Below are 13,303 nucleotides of genomic sequence, written 5' to 3' on the forward strand. Positions count from 1 at the left end.
TGAGGATTGCTTGAGCCCAGAAGTTGAGGGTCAGCCTAGGCAACAGGGAGATCCTATCTCTTAAGAAAAATAAAAAAAAAAAAAAACAACTCAGGTATCTGAATACATTCAGTTTGGGAGGCTGTCATGCTCACTGAGACAACCAGAAACCTCTTATTGTCAATATCTCTTATCCAATCAAGTTGACAATTCAGATTAACCATCACACTGACCAAAGGGAAGGAGCAAGCTGGCTGTGCTGGGCAGTGGGTGGGGAACTGGCTCAGGGTAAGCTAGCCATGACCATTCATTCTTCCTCCCAAATTATAAAGTGTACAATGGATCTATTATGCTCCTCTTGAATCTACTGGAGGACAGGGTGGGTCCTCTCTTTAGTAGTCCAAAAGGTGCCAGCCTTATGGAGGAAAGGTTTGCTTGGAGGAAATGCTTAAGAACCACATGTTACAGGGAGCGGTATTTGCCATTAGGTTCAAAGAGAATAAATTAGAATCACAATCTCATCCTATGCTTCAACAATGGGCCATTTTCCCCTCTCAAAGGAAATACCCTGCCTTAGTCCCCCTAAAAAACACCATCTTCAAATCTTATACATTATTTAGTGGATATTTAGTGGATTCTTGGTAGGGGGACTTCAAAAAGAAAATAATTGGTTAAGGGAAAAAAAGAAAGAAACAAAGGCTAAGTGATTTACCCCATGGCATACTAGTCTTCTGATATATAGAATGAGAAAATTAAAGTTCACAGTTGTGGTCGGGAGATGACCTGGCTTTGTAAAATAAATAGAGTCAAAATAGAGCCTTGAAAAGATGACAGTAGGAGGGAGATAAGAGCACATCAGTATTTAATACAGGTAAAGCAGAAGATGTGCCATTTAAAACAGGGCCCCATAAGGAGCAATACCATTGTAAATAAGACTGAGTTGAAATGAGACCCTTCATTCATATATGTTTTTTATATTCAGCTCATACTGGCAGGGGTGCGTGTGTTTGAGGATAACCAGAACCTGCAGTGTTTAAAATAAGCATAATTCAGATAAGGTGGCAGCTGTGTAATAATCCAAGAAACATTTTATAAAATCTTATAAATTAAAACTTTCCCCCTTTCTTAATTATCTTGACTTTGAGGAACATATTGTGTAATTTCAGGGGCTGGTACAGTGATGAATCAAACATTTTGGAAACCTTTGAAATGCTGATGTATTTGTGATTGAAGATTCAGGATTTTTTTTTCCGTTAACTACCATATGTTTCAAACCCAAACAATCTCTGTTATACATTAGCAAGACTTTGGGGTTTTATCAAAAATAGGAGTTTTTTAGCCTGATTGATGGAAAACTCACTTAATTACACAGGATGACTAATGCTCTAACATAATAAATTCATTAACAATCAAGAAACAAAACAACAAAAAACCCCACCACTACCTCTTAACCAACACTTTTAACCAACTGACTTTTTAAAAATTTCCAAAGAATAATCTAATAATGATTTTTTAATGTTGAATCTGCTGAAATTAGACAGTATTACACTTCTCCCTATATTCTCTTTCTAATGAAAAATGGAAGTTGGGTGAGAGTTGAGGAATGGCTTTGAATTTCAGAATGAAGAAAAATATGATTCAGAGGACAAAACCTAGCTGATGAGGCTGAGATGTCAAGAGGCACCACCAAGTGGTGCGCTGGGGGAAGTGCGCCTCTTGGGCTCAGGCTCAGGATGCAGGCCAGGCCTGCAGACCTCCTGAGAGGGAGCTGGGGCAACTACTTTGAAGCCACTAAACTGGAGGAGGGTAGGCATTAAATGCCATCAGTGCTTTATGGTTTCCCAAAATTAGGTAAGTTAAGTAAATACTACTAAAGCAGCTGAGTCAGAATTCTAATCCAAGTCCTCTAATTTAAAATACAGAACTCTGAACCTCTAATGTAATTCAGAATGAACACAGATCTAGAAGTGAGGTCAAGAGATTGCAGACAATTGTCCGGAGCTTGAGTGGTAATTCTTTCTTCTAAACTGCATGGCAAAAATGCCACAATGAGGTATATTGATTTATACAATTATGTGTGTTAAGACTTAAAAAAAATTACTGACTACAAAAAAAATTGCATGGCAGACCTATAGCTTTTTTTTTTCATAGTAACCAAGAGCACTTGTAATGAAAGATTATATTTCTAAAACTATAAACATTATATTTCTAAGCATATATATATGTGTGTGTATGTATGTATGTGTGTGTGTGTGTGTGTGTGTATATATATATATATATATATATATATATATATATGCTTGTTGAAAATACATATGCTTGTTGTAGGCAATTTGAAAGGTACAAATATTAAGGGGAAAAAAATCTTATCCACAACTCAGTAGTAACCACTTAAGACAGTTAAGGGTATTTATTTCCAGTCTCTTTCCTTTGTTTATACATATGTATTATTTATTTTATAAAATTTTGTCTCATTCTATATTGAAATGTTTAACTTAATATCAAACAAGAAAATATAATTTTATACAGAATGGTTAACTTTCTAAACACTAGAAAGGAACCAGCTGTCAGAAATATGCCCTAGCCTGTAAGTAGTGATGTAAATTTAAATTGTGGGCTTTCTAGCAACTATCTCAGAATTGGCTGATCTGTATCCTTAACCTATTCAATGCAATGAAGGAAAAGTGAACCTGGGTTTACCTACTGGCCCTACCAACAGGACTTCAAGACCTTCAACAAGTCCCTCTTTTTTTTTTTTTTTTTTTTTTTTTTGGTGATGCTGGGGATTGAACTCAGGGCCTTGTGCATGGGAGGCAAGCACTCTACCAACTGAGCTATATCCCCAGCCTTAAATCACTCATCTTAATGATTCTTCTGCTTCTGAGAAATTGAGGTTGACATTTCTGTCCTGCCTAACTTAGAAGACTATCAGGAAGGGTTAGTGAAATGATGCAAATGCAAATCCTCTATAAATCACCCAGTTATACAAATGCTGCTTCAGTGTACATCCTCTGAAGCATTTAGCACATGGTAGACATTCTTATGGTTCTCATTCTGAAGTCAGATGTCTTGGAAATCTTTGAAAACTGGCAATTAACTGACTTTGGGTGGGATCACAGCTACCTGATTTTCACAGGAACTTTTTATTGATAAAGATCAAAGGTCAAATTTCCTTTTCCTATAGGTATGGTTTTCTTGACATATAGCTTATGCCTACAAGTTCGCCCCCCTCTTTTTATCATAATAAAGCATTCTGCCAGTCTAAATTGAGGCAATCACACCTCCCTGATAGTATTCCTCTGCTTGATTTTGCAGATTCCTATGTCTATTCACATTTCCGTATTCATATGTCACTATCATTCCCAGTTGATCCAGAGCACCTCCCCATCATTATTGGGTTACTAATTTACAAAGAGAATTTTCAGTTATTCCCTAAAGGACTTTAATTTTTATGATGATATCATTCCTAATACCATATCTTTATCACAACTTGCCTCACCCCTCTTTGGGCTCTTTTTACAGGGTTAAATCTAATCAATTAGATCAAATGCCAATCTCTAAATATGTTCTTATTTGGTACCAATTTCTCTATCTTTTCCACAACTAACACTAGATAAGGCTTCTTGTATTCAAATCTGCTGAGCTTTTCAGGAGCTTTCTCATGTTTTGATAAAAAATTCTTTTGTCCTTTTTGGTTAGAACACCTTAAGTGCATTAAGGATCCCAAGCCAGAGGGGATTGTGCATGTACCCATACATTCTTGGTGGAGTGTGCTGTTGTACATATCCAAATATGATTAGTGATGCTGACAAGATTACCTGGGTATGTTATTACACTTACAAGTAGGGGTGGCAACATTGGTAAACGCAACATCCATCAAGTTATAAATAGTAAAATACATAAGTGAACCCACTATTAATTCTCTAAAGAAATATGTCAAAACCACTAAATAAAAAACTTTCAATATGCTTTGAGTCCCATCTCTCCAAAACTTATTTTTACTCAATCCCATTTTGCTCCCTGCTACCTCCCTTCCTGCATCAAGATGGATTCTAGCTGGGCTATGGAAGGGCAGGAAAAGGAAGAAGATTATCAAAATGAAAATGGAAGCAGAAAAGATAAACAGAGTGAAAAGATTAAAAAGACACTTGTTTGTGAGGCAGATCAGTGCAGGGGTGAACTAGGGAAAAATTATCAGAAGATTCTAATATTTATCATTTTGTTTTCCTATGAGAGAAAAAAATCATGGTACATGTTGTGCTTGTTTTGCTTAAATTAATATTAGCAGAATTTTAATGCACGTGTTGTCTAATAATCTTAGGGCTTTTCCTTAATTTACATTCTCCCAAACAGCCCCATTTATGACCATTTCTTCACTTTGTGTCCTTGCTTACATTACTGTCCTGGTCCATCAAGGCTCAGTTCAAATCTCATCTGATTCATAAGGTTACCCAGGGCTGCTCCACCCTGGAGAAATCACCAGGCAGCTGCCACCTGCTGCCGGTCATTCCTCCCAACTCAACTACACACTTCTCCAGGACAAAGAGACTGTTTAACCTGCCAACAGAGCCTCCTCTCCTTACACAGAATGAATAATATCTGTATGGAGCTTGTACTCAGACATATTTATTCCCCCATCAACATACCAGGAATATATCTATTATAACAATGCAACACTTCCCACCACACGCCAGAGTTCAGCAGCCTCTGCTCTTGTTCCAAAACATACCTGTCTTGCCCTTGCAGATGGCCAACCTAGCTATAGTGTAGAACTACTGTGGCTTTTATCCAGCTCTCCTAGAAAGACCATCAAGAAATGGTAATCAGAGTCTAGCACAAAGCCTAATTCCATGCTAAAGATTTTATGATATTAAGGAAATGTCCAAGTCTCCTAAGAAAGTTTTTAGGATAGTAGACTGGTTCTCCAGAACAGTCCAGATCTATTCAATCTATTGTATAAATTTGCCTTCCAAGTCTTAGAGTTATGGCATTGTTTGATGACACATACCCACCACTACTAGAGAACTGGAGCACCTAAGTAATTAACTGTCTTAGTGATGGGCCTTCATAGAAAACAGAGTAAGACATGCAAATCCTCATCACTCATTAGGAACACTTGGGGCAAAAACAGTTTAAGCACTTTTTCATGTTCTTAAAAAATGTTTCAAAGAAAGAAAATTACTTACTGCCTTCCCACGTACAATGCAAAAGATTCAAAGCCCCTTCCACCCTCTTCCAGTGGGCGAGATGAAAGAATGCATATGCTATTGCTTCACTGTCTCCTCTCTTCAGGATATGTTCTGGGGGCAGGATTAAACTTTTCATTTCTAGTAGGTACTGAAATAAAAAAGTCAGGAGACAGATGTGTTAATACATAGTAATTTGGAATTCAATATTGAAATAGGTTGATTTCCCTAAAGCCACCATTTATAAGCATTTCATCAAACCTGCAATCTCATTACTACATTTGAAGGCAATTACTAAAATATCCAGCAATTCAAGGTTTGCTGACAGATGATTAGCCTTGTACTAGTTTCCTACAGTGAAGATCAGAGGCTTTCAGGCTAAGATACTCTAATCAAAGAAATAAATATAGACTCAAACAGCATAAAGGAAAATGTAGAAGACACAATAATTTGCTATAATTTTGTAACCAGAAAGAAAATATATAAAATGGACACATGAAGGTCATGGAGTTATATGACTCATCAACAGCTCTAGAGATTGGGATTGACTAGTACTGCCCATTATTTTTTTTTTCTATACAGATATGCCAAAGAGAAGGACTCTGTTCTTTGAAAACAGCCATCCATAGCTGCTCAGATACAGGAGAGAGGAAGGGTGGCGGCCTGAGGGAAAGGTGCAGTAGACCCTAGACTGCGATGTTCTTTTAGATCCTCTCCTAAAGACTATAGGGGTCTTAGCTTATACTTCTTCATTCCTATTTTCTACCAAGGAGGTGAGAAGGTAGGGAAAGAATGGGTATGAACTGGTATTCTGGCTGGCATTCACCTGGTGCTGCATTCTTCAGTATTTTCTTTCCCTGATCCAGCCCCAAAATATCATGGCATGAACCTATGACCACCTCAGACAACTACCACTAGGCTTTAAAAAGGAGATCAGCAGACCACAGCGGGATCTGCTTAATTAACATGAGACAAATTCAACTAAAGGAAATGCCACAAAAGATATTCGAATTTTTTAATGTCAGAAACAATTGTCTGGATTTTTTCTTCTCTTTCTTTCTCTTCTTTTTTTTTTGTCAATAGAAATTTATAAAAGAAGGATAGAGCAGAAGTGTAGAAGAGTCTTGATATGTGGAATGGGGATTATGATTCTACTATCAGCGTTTTGTTGTCAACTAGCTGGGGATTTACACCCTTCGGGCATCACCCAGTTGCCTCTAAGCTTCCTCTCCTGTCGGCACATGTAGAGACAGCATGTATAGGCCAGCAGGAGCTGCAAGGACATATTTGGACTTCTCGGCCAGCAATGGAAACATTTAAAATCTCGATCTGATATTATGAGAAACCTCTAAGCCTCTGGCCTCAAAGAAGAAAGATGAGGAAAGTAGGAGAGAGCTACCCAGAAAGAAGCAAGAGAACAATAATATGGCTGTCACCCCTAGCGGGTAGCTGGGATAGAAAGTCCTCCTAGACAGAAAGACCTCACTACAATGACTGCTTTCCAGGATGGTCCATGAGAGGAATTTATCATTTTGATGGCAACTCCTCATAGTATGTATTCCAAAACCTTTGGGTCATTTTCCGTTTTTGACAAACCATTGCTTTCTTTCTGCATCTTGTTTTAAAATAGTACAGGACAAAAATCTTTTGGGAAATGTAATGGTAAGAGAGTTACCTAGCAGCAATCAAAACTAGAACTGTATTTACAATGAATATCAATTACAATATAAATGGTAAAGTTTATGCTCAGAGATACCTGGCCATCTTCTTGTGATTTTGTTGCCTTAAAAGAAGCCATTATAATGTATATTGCTACTGTCAATGATGGTTTTAAAAGACTTCAAGGTTATGAGTCATGAGAAAGATATATAACTTGAAAGTACTATAAATTGTATTAACTGTTTGAGTAAGGTAGAGAAGGAAGATCACTTGGTTACCCCTAAAAACAGAAAAACACATGAGAAGGAAAATTTCTTGTCTAATGAGAGCACCAAATAACATTTTGATCTGTTTCTAATATTATTTTAATTATTTATAGCTGCCCTGCCTATCAAATAAACAACCTTTAAAATAAGGATTATGCTGTATGAATTTTGAAACAAACCAAATATGAAAACAATTAGCTCAAGTGTCCCAAATGTACTGAAATCTCTTCAAGGCCCCTGAGAATCAGATGAGAGTGACAGAAAAGGGGAAAGTATAATGCCTTTTATTGCTATGATAAGGAAAGTTAAAAAATTGTTTTATTAGGCATTTTTTCTCTTGGTCTAAAGAACTTTGAAAACAGAGACAACTTGAAAATGGGCCTGGTATTCAAACACATCTGTGGGTTGCAAACAAACTAAGAGGAGGTAGAACAGGGAAAACTTTGTGGAGACAGGGTTCAGAAAATTACTGATGCAGCGAGACTCTAGATCTGCACTGTCTCTATTCTATATGGTGGCTTCTATCATGTGTGGCCACTTAAATTTAAACTAAAATCACACAAAACTTTTAAAATTCAGTCTTCCATCTCACTAACCATATTTCATGTCTTCGTGGGCTGCAGTTGGTAAATGACCACTGTATTGGACAATAGGGATCATTTCCCCTATTACATAAAGTTCTTTTGGATAGCACTCCTGTAGACATTGGTTCCCAATCTTCAAATAACTGAACCTATTTTTAACATGAAAAAATTTTACAGATTCCCATGATGGGACTTTGAGTGTAGCATCTACTAGTTGAAAAACACACAGTATGACAATAGCTACAATAAGGGTAACAAAACAAAAATCCATTTAAAAGCATTGCTGAGCACCAGAGCCTCTACAGACATTTGAAAAATAGTGGTGCACACGTGTACGAGACCGAGGGCTCTCTCAGCCGGCAGGCAGAGTGGGCTGCAGATGGCTTCAAGGACATTGTCCATACCCTGAACGTAAGCTGTGAGGTAATGTTTTGCTTCTCTAAGCTCTCTCTGATCTTTGATAAACATGCTTTTATACACCGCCTTATATTACGTCCTCCAAGTCTTTTTCTCGGCTGGATAAAGAACATGAACCTTGTCATCTTCATCTTAGTTTCTCCTACGGTACTTCCTAAAGTACCTTGCACATTGGGGAGTATATTCATATAAAAGGCAAATTAAATTGAAATCTTGCTTCCTAAGAATACTCTGAAAACGAACATCCCTGACCCTGCCAGCCCACGGAGGCTGACCAAAGCAACTCACCAAGGAAACTTAGCTCTGCTGTCTCATTTTATCTATTTTATGGCTGAAATAGGTTATGCCTATAAAGGAGATTTATACTCCTTTAGAGTTCCAAACAGAATGTTGGCCCTAACCAAAGGATGAAGGCTAATAACAACAATGTGTTATGTTTTTGGCCAAGCTTAAAATGGCTGGCAAGATCAGTTCTCAACATGTGCAACATTTAAATTAGAAAGGCATGGAACAACATTTCACATCCTACTTGTCAAGAGAAAAATAAATGGAAGAGGGCAGATCCCTATCCACAAGTATGCAGAAATCAATTAGAATAACTGTCGCACACAAATCAGAGAACACGCTTTGCCTGTCTGCATTCACGACTTGGCTTCTACTAGCTAAGTGGCATTCTACGCTATCCTGCCGGCAGCCTGCCTCCAACTTCCTTCCCAAATTCTCAACCACGCTGACTGAAGTACAGTGCTTCTAAAGATTTCGGAAGCAACTTTTCAAAATCTATTTGTGTCAGAATCTAGTTCCTTATGCCTAATACAAGAGCATATAAAGCAGGATATTCACGGAAGAGCAGAGGCTTTGGTCTTACATTTGGAACAGCGACTGCTCACTGTGAGGAAAGCTGTAGAAGAGATGTGGCCCATCAGAGCCTACCCCAGGTAACAGTTAAGGTGTCTTTTGTTAAGGTCTCAAAATTGTAAAATAGTTTGAGTGAAAATGATTCAAAAATTATTCTTCTCAGAGATATTAATGTCCAGGAATTAATTTATGATTTCCAATGCCAATAATAGCACAAGTCATATGAAAATCATCAGCAATAATACAGCAAACAAAATGTGGAAGATCAGGAAAATTAAATTACAGCACATTTAGATGATGGCTATCAAGTTACTCACAAAACCCAGTGGTGGAAAAATATTTGTTAACATAGAAAATGTTCATTATATACTGCTAAAGGAAAAAAATCAGTGTACTATAAAAATATAGCAGGTTATTATTTTTGACAATAAAAATGTGTATTGGAAGGCCACAGATCAAAAGTTAATGGTGGCTAAATATTCGATTTTAGGGAAGATTAATTTCTTTTGTGTTCTTTCTGTGCTTCCTAAGTTTTCTATAACAAGCACTAATATTTTTTCCTCTATGTATACATGTATATAGGTGTGTATGTATTTTTATGATACAAATCTATTTTCTAGACTTGCATCAAAAACACAAAAATTAAACCATACAACCAACAAAAAAGATAACCAGACATAGTAATTTTTTGCATGTCAACAACTTGCTTTAACAAAAGATTCTAAATCCAAAAAAAACCACATTTTTAAAAACATCAGTAAAGAGTTCAGAGAAGAAAACTAGTGCCATTTGGAAGACAGGCTATATATTCTCAACTTCAATGTTTGCCTACTCCAAAGGCTTAATAAAACGCACAAGTGGAATAAAATAAAAATATCACAAGTAACTGTGGCTCACTCAGCTCATGCTGTGATGGAGTATGAGGTGTATGTCACAGAGGTCCCAGCCTCCTCACATCTGCCATATTCCACTGGAACTGCTGTCTGGAATCCTGCTCTATCACATAGCTGTAAGACCCTAGACATGCTACTTAATTTCTTGGCACCTCTGTTTGTTCTTCTGTAAAAATGTGGTAACAAAAACAAACATCTTGTTGGTTCTGATTTTGAAGATTATGTAATATATGTAAAAAGTACCTGTACTTATGTATTTATGTGTTCACTGAATGGTGGCTATTTTTGCTGACATACATACATACATACATACATACATACATAAATAGAAAAAGAGAACAAAGAAATGCTCATATTATTATTGTAGAGGTGAGTTGTGTTTTTTGCATGTAGGTGCCCCAAAGATAATTGAGTCTTATTTCTACATAAAACACATGAGCAGTTTTGCCATAATAACAGATTAGTTGAAGGGAACTGACTACAGGAGATCAACTGGCCAATATGGAAATAAGCATAAGGTGCATCTGAATGACCAAATTAAACCTGGTGATATGCAGCATCACTCAGGGGCCATATCACCACGTGCTTGCTTATTCCTGGTTTTCTCATGTATTCATGATTTGAAAAATATGAAAGTGCCCAAAGTATATCCCAAGGAAAGATATTGCAGTGTCATGGTGTGGCCCAAGAACAGAAATATGGGGGTCCCTTTAGTGTATCCCCGGAGTATAAATAGGAGAACACCCACAGCTTACCCAAGGACACAGATATGGGAGTATGTAAAATGTATCTAAAGGACACAGATACAAGTGGTTCGGTGTACCCTGAGGACACCACTATGAGAACATGCACACTGTACCCCAAGGGCAGAAATAAGGGATTGCCACAGTGTGCTCCAAGGACACAGATATACAAGCGTGCACAACATGCCCCAAGTATATGGATCCAGGAGCACCCACAGGGTACCTTAAGGGCACAGACATGGGCACATACGGTGTGCCCTCAAGGACACAGAAGTGGGAGCACTCAAAATTTATGTCAGGAACATAAATATGCATCAGGTTAAGTCCCTACTTTGATGGTTCGTGATCTTTGTGGGAGTGTTGATGAGGTACAGAAAGAGGAAGAGAGCAAAAACAAGAGTGTGTGTAGTCAAGGAAACAATAAAATTCAACATGATGAGTGCCTGAGGAAGAGTACGTTTAGCGGTTACAAAGCAAATGGAAGGCATTGTGTCTGAGAAGGCTTCACAGGAAAAAAAAAAAGATATGAGTCAATCCAATTAAATGAACAAGACTTTACCCTGCAAAGATGGGGGAAGGAGCCATCTAGGCAAGAGCAAGGCTCAGCACTGACCCAAAAACTTCAAAAGGCATAATGTGGCTATAATCTGGTGAGCATGAGTAATAGCATGATAGCATCTGCCAACATTGGTTAAGTACTAACATATGCCAAGCATTGCCTCAGTGACTCTGAGAGGAACTGATATTATTCCCATTATGCCGATGGGGAAGTGAAGGTTTGGGGAAGTAAGGTAGATTTCCCTGGGCTGCACAGGGTACATGTAACAAAAAGCCTTGGAACTCAGGCTTTCTGCTGTTCTCCAAGGAAGGGAAACAAAAACAGTTGAAAGGTTTCTGTGACTTGCTCCCGGAGTGTGCCCTTTACCTTGAGTTACTATGTAGTTCTCAAACTTTCAAAGACAGAATAAGTTGTACAAAGGAATTAAAAAGACTCTTAGAGAATGTGAATGTGATAAGAAATAAGACTGGGGTGTGTCCAGGGAGGGGCCTCAGAAAGGTCTTAGGAGAAACACTGCAACAGCAATTGGGGAATGAGTTGATGTTCTGTGTGGTTTTGAAAGAAATGAGCGAGTTGTATATAAGAGCACCTGCAGGGAAGAGATGGGAATTAGCAAAGCCTTGGAAAGCTCCTGTCACACTCCAGGGAGAGGTGACAAAACCAAGTGGGAGGATAAGGGACTTCCCAGGACTTAGCGCCTAATGTGGGTGAGAGAATCTGGACTCAAGGTGACTGTGAAATTTTTAGCTTAGGAAATCAGAATAACATGAGTTCCTTGGCTGGGATACAGATTCCAGAGGGAAAAGAGGCTTAGCAGTAGGAAGTAACAAGGACAAAGAGCTTGCAGAACATCCCTGGAGAGAAGGTCTGGAGGCAGTAGTTTCAGTTCTGCAGCATGAGAGAGACAAGGGAGAGACTCAGATATGGGTGTCTAGGCCAGAGTGGGGAGTGGGACTGTGGGAGCCCACAGGACCACCAAGGAGAGGGGAGCCAAGAGGAGAGGGCTCCTTCTAAGACCAACACAAAGAGGTGGGTAGGAGAGGAAAAGACGCAGGAGGATATTGCCCAGAGCTCAGGAGTGGCGCTGAGAAGATGTCATGAAACTGAACCGTCCTCAAGATATGAAGTAGTCAGTGGCTGGGGGGTTGGCGAAGTAGAAGGAAATATGTTCAGCATGAGTGAGCCCCTGGGTTCAATGTCCAAGCAGAAAAACAAAAATAAAATATAAGTGAGGGTTCAGTCAGACACTATGAAGAGATGAAATGGGATGAGGTTTGAGAAGTGGCCTAAATTGAGGTGACCTTGGTGAGGATGGATTTGATGGGGGTGATCACGGCAGGAGTGGCATTGGCTTAGGGTGGCCTTTGCATGGGTACCTTTGATGGGAGCAACTGTAGCACTTTTTGTTAAAGAGACTTAGACATTTTTTTATTCCTGAGAAATGTGGCTTATAAACTAGTTTCTGTTCATTTTTCTCTGGGTCATATTTCTTCTACAATACATTCTCCTTACTCTAACCCAAAAAAGCCTTGGAACAAAATATGACTCAATTCACAGAAACTTATATTGAAATAATGTTTCTGAAATGTGCCATTGATATACAATATCATAGATAATCTGCCAGGGTATTCTGAATTTCTTCTTCCACGCTTCAAGCATTTTTAAATGCTAAAACCCACTATACATTGTTTCCTAAATTGGATTAAAAAGCAATTTTATACTCTGTCAATCAGCTTTACCAAGATATAAGGGGAGGACTGCTTTAGTGTTTGCATGAAAGAAGAATTTCCATCACTATAACAATGTCCACTCGCATATACAATTACCAAGATGTTTTCCTCCACAAGTCTCTTGAAATCCCCATGAAATTTGAGTCTAGATTAACATTAGATGGGCCTTTTTTGAAAAAAAAAAAAGTAAATTTTTAATGGGAATGCATTTCTGTCATAACATTCTTAATTCTTTCTATTTTCTCATAACTCTTCATACTTCCAGACTTATAATTTAAAAACTAAATATCTATTAGTTTAATTTTCTGACTGGCCCAAGCTGCCTTGCTGGTAAAATGAGTTTCAGGAGTGGGGCGGCCGCCTTCCCCCAGCAACCTCAGGGACTGCTGGGTGGGACCAGTGAGAAGAACACATGGCTCCATGGTTCTG

At 38.3% G+C, this 13,303-nt stretch overlaps 1 protein-coding gene, 1 long non-coding RNA gene and 1 other non-coding gene across 11 annotated transcripts in view; 1 reads left to right on the forward strand and 2 right to left on the reverse strand.

The window, feature by feature from the left end:
- St7 (suppression of tumorigenicity 7) overlaps nucleotides 1-13,303 on the reverse strand; it is a 261,881-nt gene that overhangs the window by 15,462 nt on the left and 233,116 nt on the right. For all 9 annotated transcript variants that reach the window (XM_078040323.1, XM_078040322.1, XM_078040324.1 and 6 more), the window contains one exon: nucleotides 5,166-5,316. In XM_078040323.1, coding sequence (XP_077896449.1) covers nucleotides 5,166-5,316 — 151 coding nt within the window. The remainder of the gene's footprint in view (nucleotides 1-5,165; nucleotides 5,317-13,303) is intronic.
- The window catches only part of LOC144375428 (uncharacterized), a 78,895-nt gene that overhangs the window by 1,060 nt on the left and 64,532 nt on the right, over nucleotides 1-13,303 (forward strand). The window lies entirely within an intron of this gene.
- Trnag-ccc (transfer RNA glycine (anticodon CCC)) lies at nucleotides 2,751-2,823 on the reverse strand. Its single transcript has one exon. It is a non-coding gene; the product is annotated as a tRNA-Gly (tRNA).

This window comes from Ictidomys tridecemlineatus, chromosome 2, assembly GCF_052094955.1.
Source record: "Ictidomys tridecemlineatus isolate mIctTri1 chromosome 2, mIctTri1.hap1, whole genome shotgun sequence".
In the NCBI taxonomy this organism is placed as follows: domain Eukaryota; kingdom Metazoa; phylum Chordata; class Mammalia; order Rodentia; family Sciuridae; genus Ictidomys; species Ictidomys tridecemlineatus.